Below are 20,172 nucleotides of genomic sequence, written 5' to 3' on the forward strand. Positions count from 1 at the left end.
TTGAAGGTACAATTTACTCAAACAATATTAAATGTTCTATGTTCTGACAGCTATCTTGAGGGAAGAATGAAACCTGCAGATTCTGTAACACCTTTTCATTGTTTTCCTCAGGGCCTGTTCCAATATGAATTGTCATTTTAATCAGTACAAATAAGTCACTGCAAAAACCCTACTGGACATTGCAATACATTTCCTCTCAGAGAAACCAACAGGAAAAACCCTGCACAAAGTACTTCACTTCTCCTAGCTCTAAAACCAAGAATCTCATCTGGCACAGGACACAATTTATGGCATTTCACTTTAACTCTCAGGTACCTTTGCAGAATTCTATACCCAGTGTTATTCTACCATCAAAGAAGGCAATTCAGATTCATGGAGGACCTCAAAGCCCTTGGAAAAAGTAGACACTGATAAACAGAGATAAAAGGGAAATGATGTTTTTTCAACATTAGAAACATTCATAGAAAAGTATTTTTTTTAAAGGTACTAACTCAGTAACTAGTTCTAGGAGTAACAAATGAAACAGTTCTCAGATCCTCACAACCACTGCTATCATGGTGTAAGAGTCACTCAGTTGCACAACCATTTTAGCGCAGAATCACCATTCAACAACCGTATGTATCAACATTTTTGTCCTGCCACCGTTTACTTCAACTGAAACACAATGAGCTTAATGAAATCAGTGCATGTTCACATTTCGTAGAGGTAAGGACCATTACCAAAGGAAATTACTTACTCTGGAGGAGGCATTTTAGATGGTTCCACATCTCGCAGAAACTCGCATTGAAGAGCTTGTTCAGCTGTGCAGCGCTTGCTGGGATCCAGAGCAAGCATATAATCGAATAAATCTAATGCAGCTGGTGGGATGCTACAAAAGAGCAAAATGGAGAAAAGCATCACATTTTTATTTTGAATCACACACTTCTGTGCAAAATTTTAATAATCACATCCGTTCCAAAACAACTGATCATTAAGTCCTCAGATAACTTACATCCTAACAAAACCCACTCACAACTTGAGCTTGGTAGTAAGAGGCAGAGATAAACTTCACCTTTTATTACCTGTGCAAGCATATAACCCAAACTGTCTTTGCTTTGTGTGGTTTAATTGCTTGAAACATTGTTCTTACAAAAAAAACCCCACCTTTTTAAGCCAAGACTATACTTTTACTTTACACTTTGGAATTTAGCACCTGGGGAGTTGCAGTTTTGATTGGTCCATGGACGGTAATTCTATTGCTTTAAAGATGTAAGTCTCATTAGTATGATCAGGATGATACGTTTCTCCTGAAACCCACAGTAACTGAAGGAGGGGAACAAACCCTTTAAAATAAGCTTACAGCTGTTTTCCATAACTTTCACATGTGATATTTGCACAAAACTAGTCCAATGGTAGTACTTTAGAATACACAGTTCAGATAACTCCTTTGTGTTGAATGAATTTATGACCCAAAAGACTATAATGTTAACCAGACTACATATTTAGCTGTAGCCAGTTGTCCTAATAAAAAACAATTAAGTACTCTGAGCTGTTTTTTGGACAGGGACAACAAGCAGGTGTACCAATCATGGAAAACAAATGTTTCCTTAGGTGAAAGCTGACAGGTGGCTGAAATTTAGGGCCTTCTTCCCTCTTCTTGAAGCTCCTATTAAATAAGGGTTAATACAAGCTCTGTGGGTATCATGGGAAGGATAAGAACCTAAAGCCATTTAAGCCATTTTTCTTTACACTTAATCTGTGTTCATTCTCCAGAAAACAGTGAAGTTCATAAAGTCTCCAGGAAAACTTAATGCTATTACAGTTGACTAAACTAATTCTTCATCCTTACAAAGCAAACTCTTCTCTCAGTTTTCGACGATACTGCTTCTTTGGTTTCATTGTGTTGAAATAAGCTAATTTTATAACATCAGGCCACACTGCTGGACAAGGACTCCCGCAAATTCGGCTGTACCAAAAAGAAGGGAAAAAAAGGGTATGAGATCCAAAACCACAAGTGAGCACAGCTGTCATTTTATTCTTGCACGTACAGTGAATACAAAAATAATTTTTAATTTTAATGTTCAAGTTCTTTTAGATAAAATTTCTCTACTGTCCAATGCCCAACACCATTAAATAATGGTGAATTGTCTAAGAAAGGTAATCACCCTGCACAGACTAAACTTACTTTAAGAAGTCCACTGTTTCTGCCTCACCCCACCCTAGGCATCCTCCACACAAATGTTCTGAAAAACTTAACCAATTATGTCTGGATAGTACTCCCGGGTATTTGACTTGGAGAACTGGATAGCCCAGGTTTAGAGTGCTAATTAACTTTTATGTCCTTAGCTCCCAATGCCAGTGAAGAAAGATACACCAAATGGCTGAAAAAGCACTTTTCACTGAGAATTTAGTTGACACTGAAGACATAAGGGGGGGGGGGAATCTCAGTAAGGCCTAAGGGCAGAAGCAAGATCCGACCACTAGAAAACCTGTATATTTTTTACTTCAGTTATGAGTTTTATGTCTCAAGTCTCATCTATCTCCACAAATGGAGTTGCCCATAGTCTTATTCCTCCCCCTCCATCCCCACCCATTTTGTCCAACTGAGGATGGCTAAGCACAGGTTGACGAACACCACACTTCTGAGCAGAAGAACTAGAGGCATTTTACCGTACATGCAAGGTTTCAAACTCTGATGCAGGCAGTCTTAAAAGGACATTTTGCAAATACATTTCCCTAGTTCACCCCTACCATTTATTAGATTTAAACGGTTAGTGTAAGAGACCTAATGATCTATTAGTTATGCCCCGAATGCTATGCAAACCAATCTGACTTTACGCTGGTTGGGGTATGTAACTTTCAGGAGGGAAAAGAAAAATAATAAATCTATCTTTTCCTATCAGAATTTACTTCAGCTTTATCTTTGAACATCAAAGTTAGAAAGGATAAACGTAGAATTGTTGACTGTAACATGATGGTGGTAGAGATGTTGATAGAACTGATATATTACATTTACATAGCCAAAAATGCATAGCATCAGTGAAGAGGAAAAATGAGCTACAAACAGCAGGTTTCAGCAGGACAAGGAAATCGCAAAATTTTACTTTGCTGTACCAGAGGTACAACACAAAGAGAAAAAACTTCAAATGACTGCACTGTGACGTGCTTCAATGCCATCTAGTGCTCAAAAGCAAAAATTTCCCAACTCATGACTTTAGTTCTCCTTACACTGAGAATGACCGCTGATGTGCTTCGCACCTCCTAAAAATGTCATCTTTCCAGGCCAGCTAATAACACATTACACAGAAACATGCTACTGTTTAATCTGTTTTGAAAAACATCTCAATATATAACTTTGTAATATTTTTATTCATTTAATTTTTAAAATAATGTTGACCATTTACTGTTCAGGTTCTATAAGTTCTGTAGGACTCACCCTCTTTTCCCCTTGTTTCTAGGAAGAGGACCTCTCCTCACTTACGAGGTCAATTATGATACCAGAATCAAGAGCAATTTTTGCTTGCTGAATAAAGGGAAAAAAAAAGATGCTCTGGTTCCACTGAGTTATATACATATCATTCTATGATTTATTGAGATAAGGAAAAAAACAGAATTTTTACCTCCATAAAGTGTCTGACAGTTTGTAAGGGAACAGAAAAATTCCCACAAAAATAATAAAGCCCAGGTGTGTATGTGGAAGGCTTAAAAACAAGAACTCAAGGCCAGCAGCATGCAAAGTACCTACTCCTCCCAAATCCCACTTGTCCTTATTATAGTCCATGTTTTTGTTTTGATTTGCTGCAAGGAAGTTGTAACATCATCTTAAAAAATAACAGGCATTTTGACTACTCTCTCTTTACAACTTCAGTAATAGGCAACTCCAGCTGCTCTACAAAAAAACCTCTTACTATTCAACTGTACATTGCTAGGACCACAGAATACTCACAAAAACCCCTTCTCCATGTCTGAGCAAAAGTCACTTGCTTTACATGCCCCTCAAAACCTCTAACAGCTCACTCAGGGCGATAACTGAGTACTTGTAAATGTTCGCAGTGCGTTATCTCTGATTTTAACACTAACAAAAGAAACCTGACAGTTTATGAGGCACCTACTATGTGGTAGTGCTTGCAAGTTACCTTATAAGTTCCAGTTGAGCAAGTTCTTGATTTGCTTGAAATATTGGCTTTTTTGTAAAAAGTTCACCCAGGATGCAGCTGTAAAACAGTTTTGCACAATTCCATCATTACGGCTTTCAATATAGATTGACAGAAACATTTAAGATTTAATTTTGGCTTGTTTTTATGCTTGCTACACTTCTGTACCAAACTCTTACCCACAGCTCCAGACATCGATAGCTGGTGTGTATCTTTCTTCTCCAAGCAGAAGTTCAGGAGGCCGATACCATAATGTAATAACTTTGTTGGTATATGGTCGGCTGTTGGGGGGAGGAAAAAGAGAGGACTATCATTTTACTATGATCTCATTTCTGAAAAAGTGATACTTTGAGGACTTTACTTCTGTGGTGCTGTTTAAGAACAGTACAATCCTCCACTCTCTTTTCCTAATTTTAGTCCTGCAAAGCTGCAACTGAACAAAAGCAAACGCAACCATCTGACCAAGGCTATCAAAGGACAGATTGAAGATACAAATAATAATTACATAGCCATCTTGATGCTAAGTGAATCTTGTATCTCAGTTATTATTCAGATAGCAATACTGTATATTTATTACATCACTAGTCATTTCAGGAGAAGGACCTGCTTGGATCAACCCAGTAATTTCTTGGCAACTATTGATTATTAGAACAATGAATATAGGACGTCTACAAGCATTTTGAAAAGAAGAAAAAAAAAGTCACTTTCCCCTCTGGAAGTAGGAGCAAAAGAGACAAAGCCTTTTTCTTGAACTACATCCTTCAACAATTTTGATTACAAAGCCTGGAACGCTTCCAATATCTTCCTATATTTCACAACTACTTTAATTCTCTACAGCTCTACCCAGAAGTTTTGGTCACTGGGAATAATCCTTTCCACCCTCACACTAAGGCCAGGATTTCCACTTAGACACACATTTTTTTGTGGACAGGCCAAGATACAGCATCAACAGTTCAGAATGGAAGGCAGAAAACAGATGTTAGGTTTTGGTTTTGTTTAAACCAGGGTGTCTTAAAAGCGATCCCAAAATTCTTTCAGTTTTAATAATTCACTCTTACCAACACCAGGTAACTCCAAATAGAAAGCAGAGTAACATTAAGTGTGGAGTTTGAACAACTGTAGCATAAAGTCTAACAAGCTCTTATAACACACTCAGTGGTACAGGTATCATTTCTGTAAAATCACCCGAGTCTTTTTTTCATTAAGAAACTCCCCAATTCATTTTAAAAATGTAGTATGTTTTTTGAAACAATCCCATCATTTATCATATTTATCTCTGAAGCAAGCATTCCTCTATGAAATGTTTACATGGTATGAACTTTCTCTACAGATACACCACTCATATATATTAGCATACGGTGCTTTTTATTTGAACAGATGTTTTCTTACACAATCTGTCATATCTCCTATTCCAAACATATTAAATCCACCAGAATAACATTTAAAGGAGCACAACTACAAAAACCAATGGGAATTTACTTAAAATTAAATTTTTATTTCCTCCCCATTATGCTCCTACTAAATTCTGTACCCTTTTGAAAAGTATGTAATTCTAAACAACAGTAAAACAAATGCAAAATACATTAAATTAAAGCAGCAGCTGTTATACACTTGTTGGTATACATTCATGACATCTGTTACTGCAGGTCAGAAGCTACTCAGAAGGAAAATGAATGACAAAAGAATTGTCAAAAATCTACTAATGAGATTCTAATTATCCTCCCAAGTTCAACTGGCAATTCTATTAGCTAGCATAATTACATTTTAATCTTGGTTTCATTTATGTATAATAGTGTAATAATGTTGCTGTTTGATGTATAGTAAAATCTGTTATTTGCACTATAAAGACACTGCACTTTCAATCGTTCAATTCTTAATGAACAGTTAGTTTTACAAGCAAAATTTAAATTAATTTAAAACAGACAATTAAAAAAACCCATGGTAAACCAGAGGAAAAAAATTAGGTCAGTTTGGTGCACGTTAAAATAAGAAGGTAGGATGGCATCAATCCCTTTTATTATAAGTACATCCAAAACAAAAATTAATTACCCAGCAGCTGCTTAAGATTATCGTACCCTGCTACTATACTCAACAGTTTTCATAACTGTACTTCAGCATATGTTCCTGAAATAACAGCTCAGAAGACAGTGAAACTAATGCTATCAGGTTCAACACCAAGTTCAGAGCTCTGTGAGAAAACAATAAACTCATAAAGCTAACACTATGGACATTATTTCCCAAATTAGGCATGCAGAAATCAAAGTAAGCTCAGGTAGCTAATATTCCCTGTATCCAACCACCCGACATACATACTAGTGTAATGAACATTCAGCCTGAATTTTGAAAATCCAGTTCCACATGACACACACATGACATTACAATACAAATATTCCAGTTCTTAATCATAAAAACTGTGCACCTGTTTCCTGGAGTACAAGCATAACGAAGCCAAGAACAACAGAAGCACAAGTCGCAAGAAGTTTCAGAATAACTTTTATTTAAACTTGTATCTCTGTTTCCAGCAGATTCAATAGCACTGACTGCCTAAAGAATACAATGAACCTCTTCAAACGTAAGGTTAAATCTTACACAAAAGTAATGCCTTTTGAAAATAAACTGTATACTAATTTATGTCAGCAAAAAAATTTCGCTTTCCCTAAATAAACTTTTCCTAGGCATACCAACAGAAAGAATATACTTTAGGTTTACAGGACCAGAAACTAATAGTAAAAACCTACATATTGATGCAACCTACTTAGGACTGCAACTCTTCATTTCCAATCAATATATGGTCACTCTCTACAGTTATTTATCCAGAACATTTGGAAAAGCAATACACTCGCACAAAGAGAGTTTTGTGGTTTTATGCAGTGTAAGACAACATGCGTTTCTTTCCATTTCCTAAGCAATTACTTGTATTACAGTACAATAACATCTCCTCTAAGCAAAACAGTCTTCTGGCCTGCATAATACTTAGAGTTATGCAAAAAGATTAAACTTCTGAATGCTTTTTCACAGTATAATTATATCTTACCTTTCTTCAGAGTTGTACAGCCGAGCAAGCCCAAAATCTGCAAGCTTTATCTGCCCTCTGGTGGAAAAAGCAAAGAATTATTTAGTGGTTAATCCTGTTAGATTTCCTCCCCAAAAATCTAGCAAAGTTCGAGATTTTTGAGACAGCTGCAACTGATCTTCACCAAACCACATTAAGGAGGAGGCAATGCCTCACAATCTATGTATCTCTTCAGTAAACAAAAACACTAACTTACTGAATAGCAAAGACAAGTAAGCAAAATTAGGTACGCTCATCAAATGGCATTTACATCACCGGATGTTAGTCAAAATTTAGGTGTATACTGTAAAGTATTCAAATCAGTAACTCTGCAGGAAGAAACTGAGGGAAGAAACTGTTATTTTCTCATGCCTTACTGCTAGCACAAGCATTTGTACAACAAACAACTATCAGCAGTCATACTTCCTTCTAGGAAGCCGTCGAAGTCCTGTTCTGCTCTTGTAAAGTTTTAATACAGCCTTTAAATCAGGGTCACCAACCGGACAAGGGCTTCTATTTTTGCCAGCAGCCAACTTGCTGAATGACACAAGCCCTAACCCCTTCTTGAGTTTTCCCATATATGAGGGGAAGAGTAGAAGATACAGATACTGCTTGCCTGGCAGTTTCCACAGCTAAAAGGGACTGCTCAATGACCAGAAGCCCCCACCATCTCTAAGGTTTGTCTTATTTAAACTGAAAGCTATCTGCAAGCTTCTCTAATATGTGAAATGAATGTTGGAATGTTATTGGAATAATGAATGGAATTGGAATGTTGGAATGGGATTTTTGTTTTTCTGTACTTATGAGCTTTTAAATACATGCTGTCACTTTCAAATACATGCAAACATCACTTTCAAATAGATTTTACTTTATCAAATTAGGGCAAGACTTGCTGATGTGTGTAAGAATGACCATTTTGTGATAATAAAATATACAGGTTATAGTTTCCATTCCATTTTCCCCCTCAGATGTGTGCTTGGAATTGCTGTAACACTTGGAGAACCCCCATAAACAAAGAAATGTTCCCCTCAAATTTACATGCTTACTCCTCAGAGAGCGTATTTGTGGAAGATCAATGACTTTTTGAGCGAAGACATTTAAGTTGCTGTCGTGGATACATAATCCATGTGTTTGGCTTCAGGCTGTAACTGGTAATGGGATTTTAGAAACATTGGCTTAAAATTATTCAGACCAACTATCAACTTTTTCTTCTTCCAGTGGAAATGTCTAAGGATGCTCAAAAAATATCCTACGGGAAAAAACTCTGTATCCTGGATTGGAGAGGGCACAGTACAACAGAAAGCTCCACCTCTACCATAATGGACTCTTCTCCACTGTCAGGTTACACCTCAGCTTCTGAGTTCCCAAAGATGCACAGAGACAGCACCACCACTGGAGATCAGCAGGCAAGCAAGATTAGGTGTGTGGGCACAGTGAGTGATGTGGAGGCATGTGTACATCTGTTTAAGAGTCTGTATCATAATCTGGCAAGACTGTGGTGGGATCCAGAGCTGAAAATAGTCTAATGTTAGTTTGTTATAAGAAAAAAGGGAGGAAAAAATGGAAAATTTAATTTGGAGAAAGCTGGGACAAAACTAGGGCCCTACCAAATGGGCCTTGGTCCATTTTGCCCCGTATTTCATCTCCAACAGCAGCAGTAGATTTTTAGGGAGAACATGTGAACCTGCTCACTTTGGGGCTCATCTTCCTTGTACTTCACCACCACCCACAATCATGGTGTTAAGTATGCTAAAACAGGTATTCTTGTCTATTCCCTTTAGCAGGTGTTAATGATCCCGTCCATGAATGTGTCTCATCTTTTTCAATCTGCTGACACTACCCGGAAAACCTCCTGTGACAATAAATCCCAGAAGCTGACTACCTGCTCTGTAAAGATACTCTTTTTTGCTGTTATAAACCTCGCTCTTACAGTTGCTCCCTGGTTTTAGTACTGCTGCATTTGATGAACAGTTCTGTACTGAAGTTATCCGTTACCTTCACACAGGCTTTTTATTTGCTGCTGTTGCACACTGAACAAAAGCATGTTTACTACTATGATTTGTAATTACATGTGGTTAAAGGAGTAAGAAACAAATTCTTCTCCCCATTTGATTATGGCTATAACTGCAAGCCAAAGCATGTTTGAACATGCCTGATCAAATATTCTTTTAAAGCATTATCCTGACTGATGAAGACGAGGACCTCAGAATTATGTCATGAAGAACCAGCCTAGCCACACTTCATCTTGAAATGAGATGGCAAAAAGAATACACGTCAAACACTTACGTCCTAAAATTCTGTTTTAATATATTTGAACTCAGATAATTTTCCCCCGTACTCTGACCTAAAAGATTCAAGTTTTAATCCTGCTGTTTTAACACAGATAAGTTTAACAAACAATTGCAGGATCCAGTGTTAAGCAGTAACATTACCAGATTAGTATTTTACAATTGATTTTAAAGAAACTAGGCAATCTAAAAAAAAGTTTTGCTAATGACTTAAAGCAGGTGAACTGTGAAGATTAAAAGAAAGATTTAAAGATGTTAACATACAATTTTTTTTACATACTTTAAGTAATATCCATACCTATTATTTAGTAGAATATTTGAACATTTGATATCTCTGTGCAAAAAGTTCTTCTTATGGCAATAGGCCAAGCCCTCCATCAGCTGTCTCATAAAAGATTTAATATGATTTTCATTAAAATGAACCAAACCAGATTCCAGCAGTCCCATCAAGTCATGGTCCATATATTCAAATACCAGGTAAAATGCACCTAGGAAAAGAAAGGGAAAGGGTAGGAGAAACACAGAGAAAGAAACTGATTTAACAGCAGTCCAAAGCATTGCTGCTCCCTACTTTTGAAAGTATTTTTCACACAACTGTTTACATTTTATGCAATATTTACAGCTGTACCTCATGCCTAATAAGAGCAATGAAATATAGTGCAGTAAAATATTTTCATAAAATATGCTACAAACATAAAATTGTTTGTAAACAATTATACTAGTCAAATGTTTGTGAAAACAAATACAGTGCTACCACATGGCACTTTGATCTAGATGGACATGTACTCTCCCTATGGCTCTCAATCTCCATCCATTTTATTTAAAGAAAAATTAACTGGGTTAATATTCCCTATGTAAAGCTTGGGGAGAAATCTAGAAACAAAATATGTATAGCATTAGTTCATCTGTCATGATTCAGGGACTGATTTTTTTTTTAAGTTTTCAGTGTAGAATTTGGTCAGAAATAAGCCTGCCCTTCTCAGACTAAAAATACCTATAAGACAAGACAAAATGAGAAAGCAGAACTAACCTACTAGCAACAGCAGCTCTGCAAAGACAGAGTTCATATTCCAAGTTGCCACATACATATATTAAGTATAACATAATCTGGTCTTATCTCACATTAGCCTGTGTAATTCCACAAATAAAGCTATTAAAGCCAAGGCTCTTTGATATATATAAATATTCTGAAAGAGGAAAAGTGCTGAGTGCTTCAGAAGCAGCAATAACCAATCTCCAGCACAACCACTCCCAGTACGATCTACTTTTTAGTACTTAATTCTACCCCTTCTTCTTAACTCTGGGGCAGAGAAGACAGTGCATTCCCTGCAGAGCACTGGTGGCAATGCAGAAAGCACATTCAAGTGGGTTTGTCTACCTTCCATTTTCAAAACCCTCCTCTAAAGAGACTTCAAAGCCACCACTCTAAAGTACAAATAGCTTCTGCCCAACAAGAACTCACTACAGGTTCTAGTTCCTAAATAAGAAGTTTCAATTCAGAAGCTAGTGAAAGTCTTGGAGCAATAATGAGAAGTCAGCTTGCCAGAACATACACTCACACACAGCCAAATTCTAATGAACTGACTTGTTTTCTTGCATAGTAACTGAAAAGGGAAGAGTGTTAAATCCATCTGCTATTTAACAAACAGAAAAAAAGATTACTCATATAGTGTTAAACTTGTAACAAAGATCAGCACAGAGCAGCTAAACCACAGGCCATTGCGTAAGACACTCAGAGTTCATTGTTTTTAATTCAGGTCCTTTTGTCCTGCTGTATGTTATACGGAGGAACCAAAATACTGATCATAAAATACCTCTGTTGGTGTGTACAGAGGAGGTGGAGCAGGAGGTAAATCAAGCAGGTACAACCCAATCCCACCACTTCAAAAGGAAAGAAGGAAGTATTAAGAGCCATAAAGAACCAGAAGTCTGCTGTGTTGCTATTTGCATAACTGAGTTCACCAATGCAGTTCACCAGTTCAGCATGGTAAAACCACAGAGGCTTCTAATGTTGGTCTTTTAAAACAAGATAGCTGCCAACCTCGTGTTAGGTCTACTTCACTGACAACTGCTGAAGTACGAACCACTACACATTTTAAAATGCCTTGAAACAAAACACCTGATATTAATGCTGCAGTGCCAGAATAATCTAGATATGCCCTTCAGAGGATGTCAGCTCAACAAAACTGAATACCAATGATCTTGGTATCTTCTTGCTCTGGAATACAAAGGGAAGTTAACTCTGTCATGGCAGCAGGCTACACTCTGTGTGTACATGACAAGGAGAAAGACTGGGAAGGGTCAGTGGGATTGTAGACCTGTTTAGTGAGAACAGCTGAACACAGTCTTCTTGTTTATTATATGCAAAGTAGGCTCCATGCCTTGAGCAATTTCCTGCTCTGCCAATAGCTCCTGGAATTTTGCACCACTATTTATAACCAGCAACCACAATTGGTACCCTCATGCAAGAAGGAAAGCTGACAACAATGAAGACAATTCATACATAAAACAGGTTAGTACCTGGGAGGTGACATCCGATTATTTATATTCTCTGCAACTCTCATTAAGAAACATACACTAGAACAGTATAAACGCTAAATGTTCCTTCCGCATCAGAGCAAGAGCAAATGCATGGATCCATTACTCTTGTGCATTCCTACCTATTTACTACCTACATATTATACAATGTTAGAATTTGTTTTAAAAAGAAAAACTGTCAAAGCTGAATATTCTTCATTGGTTATGAGAAACTATTAAAATTAGTCTACTAGCCTTGGCAGTCTAACCATTAAAACCTGATTTTCAGTATTACTCAAACTATATTTGGAAGTGACTGTAGCTGCAGAAAAGGTATCAAGCAAACTGAAGTGAAACTTCTGTTAGTTTATTTCTAGACAAATGTGGTGCCCTTTTCTGATAGAGATCTACAGTTTCAGTCAACAAAACAGTCACTTTATTCCACTTGATCATTTCAAATCTCCATTGCTTTTCATCAGATCGGGGGATCTGATCCTTCATAACAGGGAAAGAAGCTATAGATATTCAGGAAGAAGAAAACAGCCATGGAAGACTTCACAAGTGAATTATGCACAGGCAGAAGTCTGCTAACTACAGCATAGTCTGAGTTCCAAGTTTACAGCATCCTTTAGTTCAATCAAAACAAATGCCACACAAATATCCATGTCTCAAAAATGAAAACATAACAGAAAAAATAATCGTTCTTTCCTTTACGAGGCCAAGACATTTGATAACTTGGAGGTTACATTTTAAAATGACCCTTTGTTTCATGCTAGCTTTGCCCAATATCCACATTTCTGGAAGCAGTGTCATAAAAACACCTAAAGCTCTGTTACAGTAAAGTGCATGCAATTCAAATGAACCCAGAATATTTGACTTTAACGTTACCCGTCTTACTGCTCTTACGTTAAAGACCTGCACTTAAGTACCTGTGGGGCGGGAGGCAGCCTACAGTCCATTTCCACATGCTGCAACAAAGCGCTAACAGGGGGGCTTATGTCTTGGGTGCCCCATTTCCTTTGCTAATACCATGCAGCTCATCTCCATTCCTTCATCTACTGAGATAATAAGAAACCTTCATGTCACTGGATGTTGATGGAGGAGCAGCTGGAACAGCTGAACAGTAGTAATATTGCCCACTTCTGAATATGGGATAAGAGATAGCAGCTGAATCTGTTAGGGAGGTACACAACAAATAAAGGAGACTCACATGGAGGGAAACAATCCTCACCTTACTCCTTTTGTTTGCCCTTAGAAAAATTCATCTTTTTGACCATTTTGTCAGTTAAGATTGATAAGGGTCAGAAAGTGAGATACTGGTTTACAATAATTAAAGAATTAACACATCTCCTCCTCCTGTTCATATATTTCAAGCCATGGAGCTCAAACAGTAGCAGTTTTCGTAACCAAAACACAAAAGGAGCTGGGGTATAATGCTGTAAAGCTATGCATGCAAAATGGGTTGGGTAACAACAAAACATGGCACTGATGATCTGTAATAAACAAAGGATTTTCTGAAGGGCCAAAAAAACCTAACAAAACACACTTTGCGTTTTTGTGACACAGGCAGGCTCTGGATTTTTTTTTGGACTGTCATCAAATCACACAGATCCAACAAAGCAGGACATCAAGTTACACATTTGTTACCAAAGTAAGATACAAGTGCTTCTGGCTGGGCAGGGCGGGGAAGGAGGGAGCAGCAGGGGAGAATGATCCAAAAGCCTACGTAAATGACAGCTTTTAAGCAAATATTTTCCAAATGTAATTTCATAGAGAAGGTGTTTGGGGTTTCTCAAAATATCTGATTAGATACAGATCAGAGGAACCTGGAGACCAGAAGTGCCTTATTATGTGCAAATTTTAATTCAAACCTTGTATAAGTGCATTACAATAGTATCTTGAAATACAAAAATGCTGGGGAAAAAAGGATCTCTGCCTCATTCAGTGCATGGTATGTACAATGCTGAGTTGTTGAACAGGTTTTCATCATTTTATTCTGTACTTACTGTTCAGAATGAGACATCAGACTTTCATTTCTCTAATAAGCCTCCTCAGCTTCTTCTATTGCAATACATAGATTCCCCCCCCCCCCCCCCGACTGATTAAAGATAATTGGATTATATTTACTACTCTTCCATTTCCTTAATATTTCTCTTCCGGTACTCGTGATACACTATATTCCAAGACAGTTTTAAACAGAGTTTTATCAAACAGAGCTTGAAAACCAAAGAAGAAATTGTCCAGCAATTCCTCGAAGTTCCTTACATTTAAATTCTTTAAAGTCCCTTAAACAGACTTTTGTTTTCTTTCTTTCTACTCACATTTTATAAATCTGTTTTCTAATTTGCAAAACACCAAATAAAGGCATAGCCACTGAAATAATCACCTTAAGACCAAAGAAAGCATCACTACTATACTCATTTTTCCATTTAGATATCACAAAACTTACTGTTTAAGACAAATTTAGTCTAATAAAACCAGAACTTTTCCTTTTTTTTTTTTTACATTTTCACCCAGTATTAAGTTTTCATTTGATGACAGTATTATTCTCCCATTGCAAGTTCAACTGCATTCTCCTCTTGGAACAAATCCAACCCAAACTCCATGTACATGGAAACATGTTCTGAAATAGGCATACCAGCCAAGGGCATACAGAAGCCCTGGGAGTAAATACCATCCTTGTTTCATCACATACTACAGGGAAATAAGAAACAGAACAAAAAACTTAAAGCAATGGAAAAGTAAACCAAACATATCAGAAATCTTTGATTAATAATCAGGGATTTTTCTCATTTTGCCATAACATGGATCAAGTTGAAAAGCCACACAATTAGGTCTGCACTCATTCCAGACCAGAGTCCAGTCCAGCACACACAAATGGGAAGCACCACTCAAGTAGTCACGCTATTCCTGATAACTTAGCTGTAGCATGAAAACTATTTGGGTAAGAAGTTTCTATCAGCTATTTCGGGAGCAGCAAGGCAAACTGTAGATCATTAGAGGTTTCTGAAATTCAGATCAGTTTGGTTTTACTCAACTTCCCAGGAAACCCGGATAAAGCTAGCTACAAGTAGAGAAGGAACCCTGTAGTGAAGTGCTCTCTGATGACTACATGATTGCTGTTACAGACTCCTTCCAAACCACAAGCTTTCAGACAGACTAAGTACTCCTTGACAGCTGTGCGAAAGTAACCTGCTAGTCTTACGACAATGTACCACAGAGTCAGTGTCCTTTTGACACGTGTACTACAGTACTGTCGAGATAAATACCAACTTCATGCCTAAAAAGGTTTGTTAACTTGTACTGCAAATCAATTCAAAATTTAATCTAAGTAAACTTAGATCTTAAAATGAATTACAGAAACACACACACACAATCCAAACAGATAATCCACACACAGGGGGGAAAAAACAAAACAAAACAAAACCAACCAAGCTGTGATGTTAACCAGATCTTTTTTATTAGAGTCTCCCATGCAAAGTTTTACATCCTCCCTCAGGTTAGCAATTAAAAATGCCTCTTCCAGTCAAAAGGAGGAAGAGATGTCAGTCAGTACACCTACTGGTTTTACATTCACAGCAACAAAAGCTAAGTCAGGCACTCCCCATGTGTTTAGTAAAAAGAGATCATGGCAGTCCCGTAGCTAGACTGTTGAGTGCTTGCAACAGCTTCTAGCTGATAAAGAGGCAACTGAGAACTGAAGGACCATCTCAAGTGCCCAAAGAAAAAAGAGACACCTAAGTCATATAAATGAAAGACTCACTGAGAAAACAAACCAGAGCTGACAAAAGCCCAAAGTAAGAAGGGCCTTTTTTCCAATGATTCACTTTATAACTGATGCAGTGGCTCAACTAACTTAGCTTATAAGCTGTATAGATTTGAACATACCTAGGAAATAGCTTTTTGTTTTCAACTTCTGTTTTAAATCTTGTTTTCTTCAATTACTGTTGCACCACGAACGTCACAAACTTTCTCAGACAAAAAAAAATGCTAAGAGAAGATGAAGAGCTTCTGCAAAGTACAATCCTCCTGCTCCAAGCTCTGCTCCAAAAGGACATGAACTGAAGTTCAGGAATGTGAACTCCAATTAATTTGAACTACCATCAAGGAAAGAAGAAGGAAAGTTTAGTTGCCAGCAGACTTGGTCATAAGCACCAACAGCGTCAGGCTGCTTCTACTACTGCTGAAGATGTGACACCCGCAATTGCTCCTGCACTAGCTCACCAGAAGTTTTCAACAAAAATAACCAGAGTTCTGAGATTTTAGGAAAAAATTGAATGGAAACTATAGCTCATCGGTGCTATCAAGTCAAATGAGGCTTTATGTCCTGAGAGAAGCAGGGGAGGTTTTAAAAAAAAGTCTGCTGAACATACTGTTAAGTCAGCTGTTATGCAGCTAAACACACAAGACAGAATACAAACTATGAGTCATGTGTTCCCATCCTCAAGCTTGTGTGTTCACCTATCTCCCTCTGAATGCAATGTAGGGGAGAAAAGCCTACATTAGAAACATACAAAATGGATACTCCTTCTCACCACACCCGACATACAAGTTTTACCTGGCAGGATTGTGCCTCCGAATCAAGATGTTACATTACCAATTAGTAATCAGCAATGCCGTTCTCCAACTTTATCATCAAGCATGTCTCATACATAATAAAGACTGCAAAAGCAAAAACTTCAGATCTTCAGTATAGCAGATCCATGTATCACCCACTCAGCTGTGTATGTGCCCAACCTATACAAACAATTATGCTGTCTGATGTGCTGTTATTTCCACTAATGGAAATACCCTTATAACATATGTACAACACTGCTCCAGTGTGTTACATTTCTTTTTCTAATGGTTGGTCTAGAAAGAATAAAACCAATTCTATCTATTAAAGCTGTTCCTATTGCTAAACTTACACCCTAAGCTGGCCAGGATAAAACACACATATACTTTTCTTCCACTTTCTTTAAAAGTAAAACACCATTGAAAATACTGAGACAAGTCAGACACTCAAAAGTTTGGAAGACCTAGGATTATGTCACTTAAAAACATGTAACACAGCTCAAAGTATCAGGACAAAGTTGTACAAGCCAAGCCATTGCTGGTTTGCAGGCCAATGTTACTATCCTAAAAAGCATCCTTAAAACAAGTACTGTACAAAGTGTGCCCAATATTTACACAAGTATCAGAAAACTAGATTTGCTGCATTTTAAACTACTGAGATCCAACCAAAAAAACCCCTTAAGTGAATAAGTAGATGAGTAATAGGTCAGAATATGACAGGTGTCTTTAGACACAAAATTAACTTTACTCATATTAACTAGAGGAACATGTGTTGGCCGAAATGTTCTCATTCCCTACTTTTACAAATGAGATATCAGCAGTGCTTTGTAAGAGCTATATTTCAAAGCTCAGATAGGCATATAACATATATTAAACATAAGCATGTTCATCAGAGGGCAAAACACTTTGCTTCTACTGTAAGCTCTGCCTAAGACACCACTACTGCTTTTATAATGGTTCCTTCTTATGCCAAGCAGCCTACTTTTGTGTTTGCAATGGTTTACCATGAAAATGACCAAACTTCCTCCCACTTGCATTCGTTCCCTGTGTAGACTACAATTTGGCCACAATGTCTCAGCTATAAATCCCCATCTCACAATGAATTACTCATTAGAGAAACACAGAATGCAGTGCCTGAAAAAAAACAACTTTCATCTTTTCACAGACAAATCATAAGAGCACAGTCTCATTATCATGCTAATGCTTTCAAGAGACTATCAGAAACTAATTTTATTCTAGCATCTCCAGAGAAGCCCCTTCCCTTGCAAATTTTCTGAAAATGTAATTGTTTTAATAAGCTGTTAAATAAGAACAAGAAATTAAATTGAAAGCAGTATCAAAAGCACAAATACAGACTTGGACAAAAAAAACACATTCAAAATTAATGAGACACACAGTTTGAAGTACACCAAAAAAATTTACAATTCAATCCTAATTGTATGGCACCAAACAGAAAGGGAAAAAAATAATTCATGAGTCATTAAGTATTAAGTCAAGGCTCAGTGTGGTCTCATTAGCCAAGTGGGTTAGACGTAATTAAAACTCAGTACAAGATTCACATGAAAAGGCTAAACTGGCTGTTGCAGACTGTCAGGGTTCAGAGTGGGTGCTGACCACTGAACCTGCACATATCTAGAGAAACTCTTTTGCTAGATGCTTCCTACTTTTAAACATAATAATAAAAAAAAAAAAGCCTGTCAGTGCTGTATACCCTTCAAGGTATTCTACTTTCTAAAGATGCTAGGAAAAAAACCCAAACTAATTCCTGCTTAATTTTGACAGCCATCTTCTGACTCATCACAACATCACCTGGTGTTTCTGCTGGCTATGCAGTACATACGGTGTTTTCGACCCGCACTGGTGCTGGGCATGCTGTATAGAAGCTCAGGGAGGGAGAGCAGGGAAGAAGCACAGGTACCACATTCCAAACACTCTCCTCAGCCAAACCATGTATCTAATTGCCCACAGGACACTAAAATACCCCAAAATGATCGGTTTATAAGACTTGGACTTAAAAGTAAATGGCCTCCAAAGACAAAATGACGACTCCAATATCAAAACTACCAAGCAACAACAACGCATGATTTCCACTCTGCTCGATTCTCTAGCCTAAGGAGGTTCTAGTAACTCAAGCCAGGCTTAACACTGAAGGAACAACACAGTAAAAGTCTGCATGCCTTCTATTTGGGGAAAAACACCACCACCACACAAATCTTGCTTTTCATTTTTTTCATTTATCCTTCTCCTAGCCTTCGAGACACACATGACCAATTATGAAAAAAATAACTGAAGCACAATTCAAATAAAACCAAGGCCTACAATGAAAAACATCTCTTCAGCATTGAGCCTACAATACTCTAAATGATATGATAAAATACTACAAGGAAAATAAAAGGCTAAAAAAGCTCACAATTAAGAGCCTCCTATTGTTGCTGGCCTCCCTAATCCGTGAATGTCAAGGAGTCAAACATCTGTTCCTCTCCAGCAAAACTGGAATCAAGTAATAATTTTTTTTATCCCACAAAATAATAGCAAAAATGTTTCTATGAGCAAAAGGCACAGCTGAGTTAAATAAAGGACTTCTATTAGTAAATAAATCAAAATTAAAACCCCTTGTCAAGCATCACAATTTGCAAACATATTTTTTAATGAAGCTTAACTTTAAGTCCAGTGTAGCAGGCTACCGTATTAAGAATGGGACCAGAAAGAGCTACCCCTGTGTTAGCATACATACCTTTGTCCTTCTTGAAGTCCAAAGCATCTTCCTTATCTGTCACTATTTCCTTCATGTTGATAATGCTTTGGTGATTAAGCTGTCGAAGAATCTTAATCTCCCGAATAGCTGTAATTGGAAATCCTTCCTTTTCATTATCCAGACGTACTTTCTTTAGTGCTACCATTTCCCCTAAGAGAAAATTTAAATAAAAACCATTAAGATTAGCAACCAAACTATGGGATTTAGTATTGAGTTTGCTCGTTAGGTTTTAAAACCTTTCTCATTTGTTACTATTTCTGAATGGATTAAACAGTTAACATTTTGATGCTTGCACCAAACACTATGCTGAATGGAAACAGAATTAACCATTGCTGGGAAACAATCACATGGAGAAGCAAAACTATAAATGAGAATTTTCAGCTACCCACTGTAAGGCTTGTCTTCTTCCTCCTGCATACCTCACCTGTGTCCTGATATTCCACACCAGGTCTATCAATAAACCCCCATATAAGAGTGATTATCAACAGCAGCTTTAGAGATAGAGGCCTATGTCTGCTCTGGATTTCTTGTTACTACACCACCACAGGTCAGAATGCATATATCTAGTTAGAAATACTACGTAGTTCAAGATATGAGGCAGATGACTAAAGAGTTCTCAAATTCATCAGTATACCTTCTACAAGCAGAAGTGTCACTGCCATGTTTACAGTGAGGAGAAATTTTCCTTATTATTTTACTGCAGGTTGGGCTGGATGAAGCTGGGTTCTGCAAAATGGCAGGAGCATGATATACCCATGATGGAGGATATCTAAAGACTGTATGCCAGCTCAACCATTTTGTTCTTGCAAGTTTATTGCTGTGTCTGGGAAGCTTATTGACAGCACAGATATCTTTGTTAGCTCTAAAAAGGAC

The 20,172-nt window shown here is 37.4% G+C and overlaps 1 protein-coding gene across 1 annotated transcript in view; it reads right to left on the minus strand.

The window, feature by feature from the left end:
• CDK13 (cyclin dependent kinase 13) overlaps positions 1 to 20,172 on the minus strand; it is a 47,602-nt gene that overhangs the window by 8,881 nt on the left and 18,549 nt on the right. The window contains exons 6-12 of the mRNA XM_050890905.1: positions 19,279 to 19,449; positions 9,772 to 9,961; positions 7,168 to 7,224; positions 4,313 to 4,414; positions 4,116 to 4,193; positions 1,829 to 1,945; positions 737 to 868 (exon numbers count right to left, since the gene is read on the minus strand). Of these exons, the coding sequence (XP_050746862.1) occupies positions 737 to 868; positions 1,829 to 1,945; positions 4,116 to 4,193; positions 4,313 to 4,414; positions 7,168 to 7,224; positions 9,772 to 9,961; positions 19,279 to 19,449 (847 nt within the window). The remainder of the gene's footprint in view (positions 1 to 736; positions 869 to 1,828; positions 1,946 to 4,115; positions 4,194 to 4,312; positions 4,415 to 7,167; positions 7,225 to 9,771; positions 9,962 to 19,278; positions 19,450 to 20,172) is intronic.

This window comes from Gymnogyps californianus, chromosome 2 (assembly GCF_018139145.2).
Source record: "Gymnogyps californianus isolate 813 chromosome 2, ASM1813914v2, whole genome shotgun sequence".
Classification (NCBI taxonomy): domain Eukaryota; kingdom Metazoa; phylum Chordata; class Aves; order Accipitriformes; family Cathartidae; genus Gymnogyps; species Gymnogyps californianus.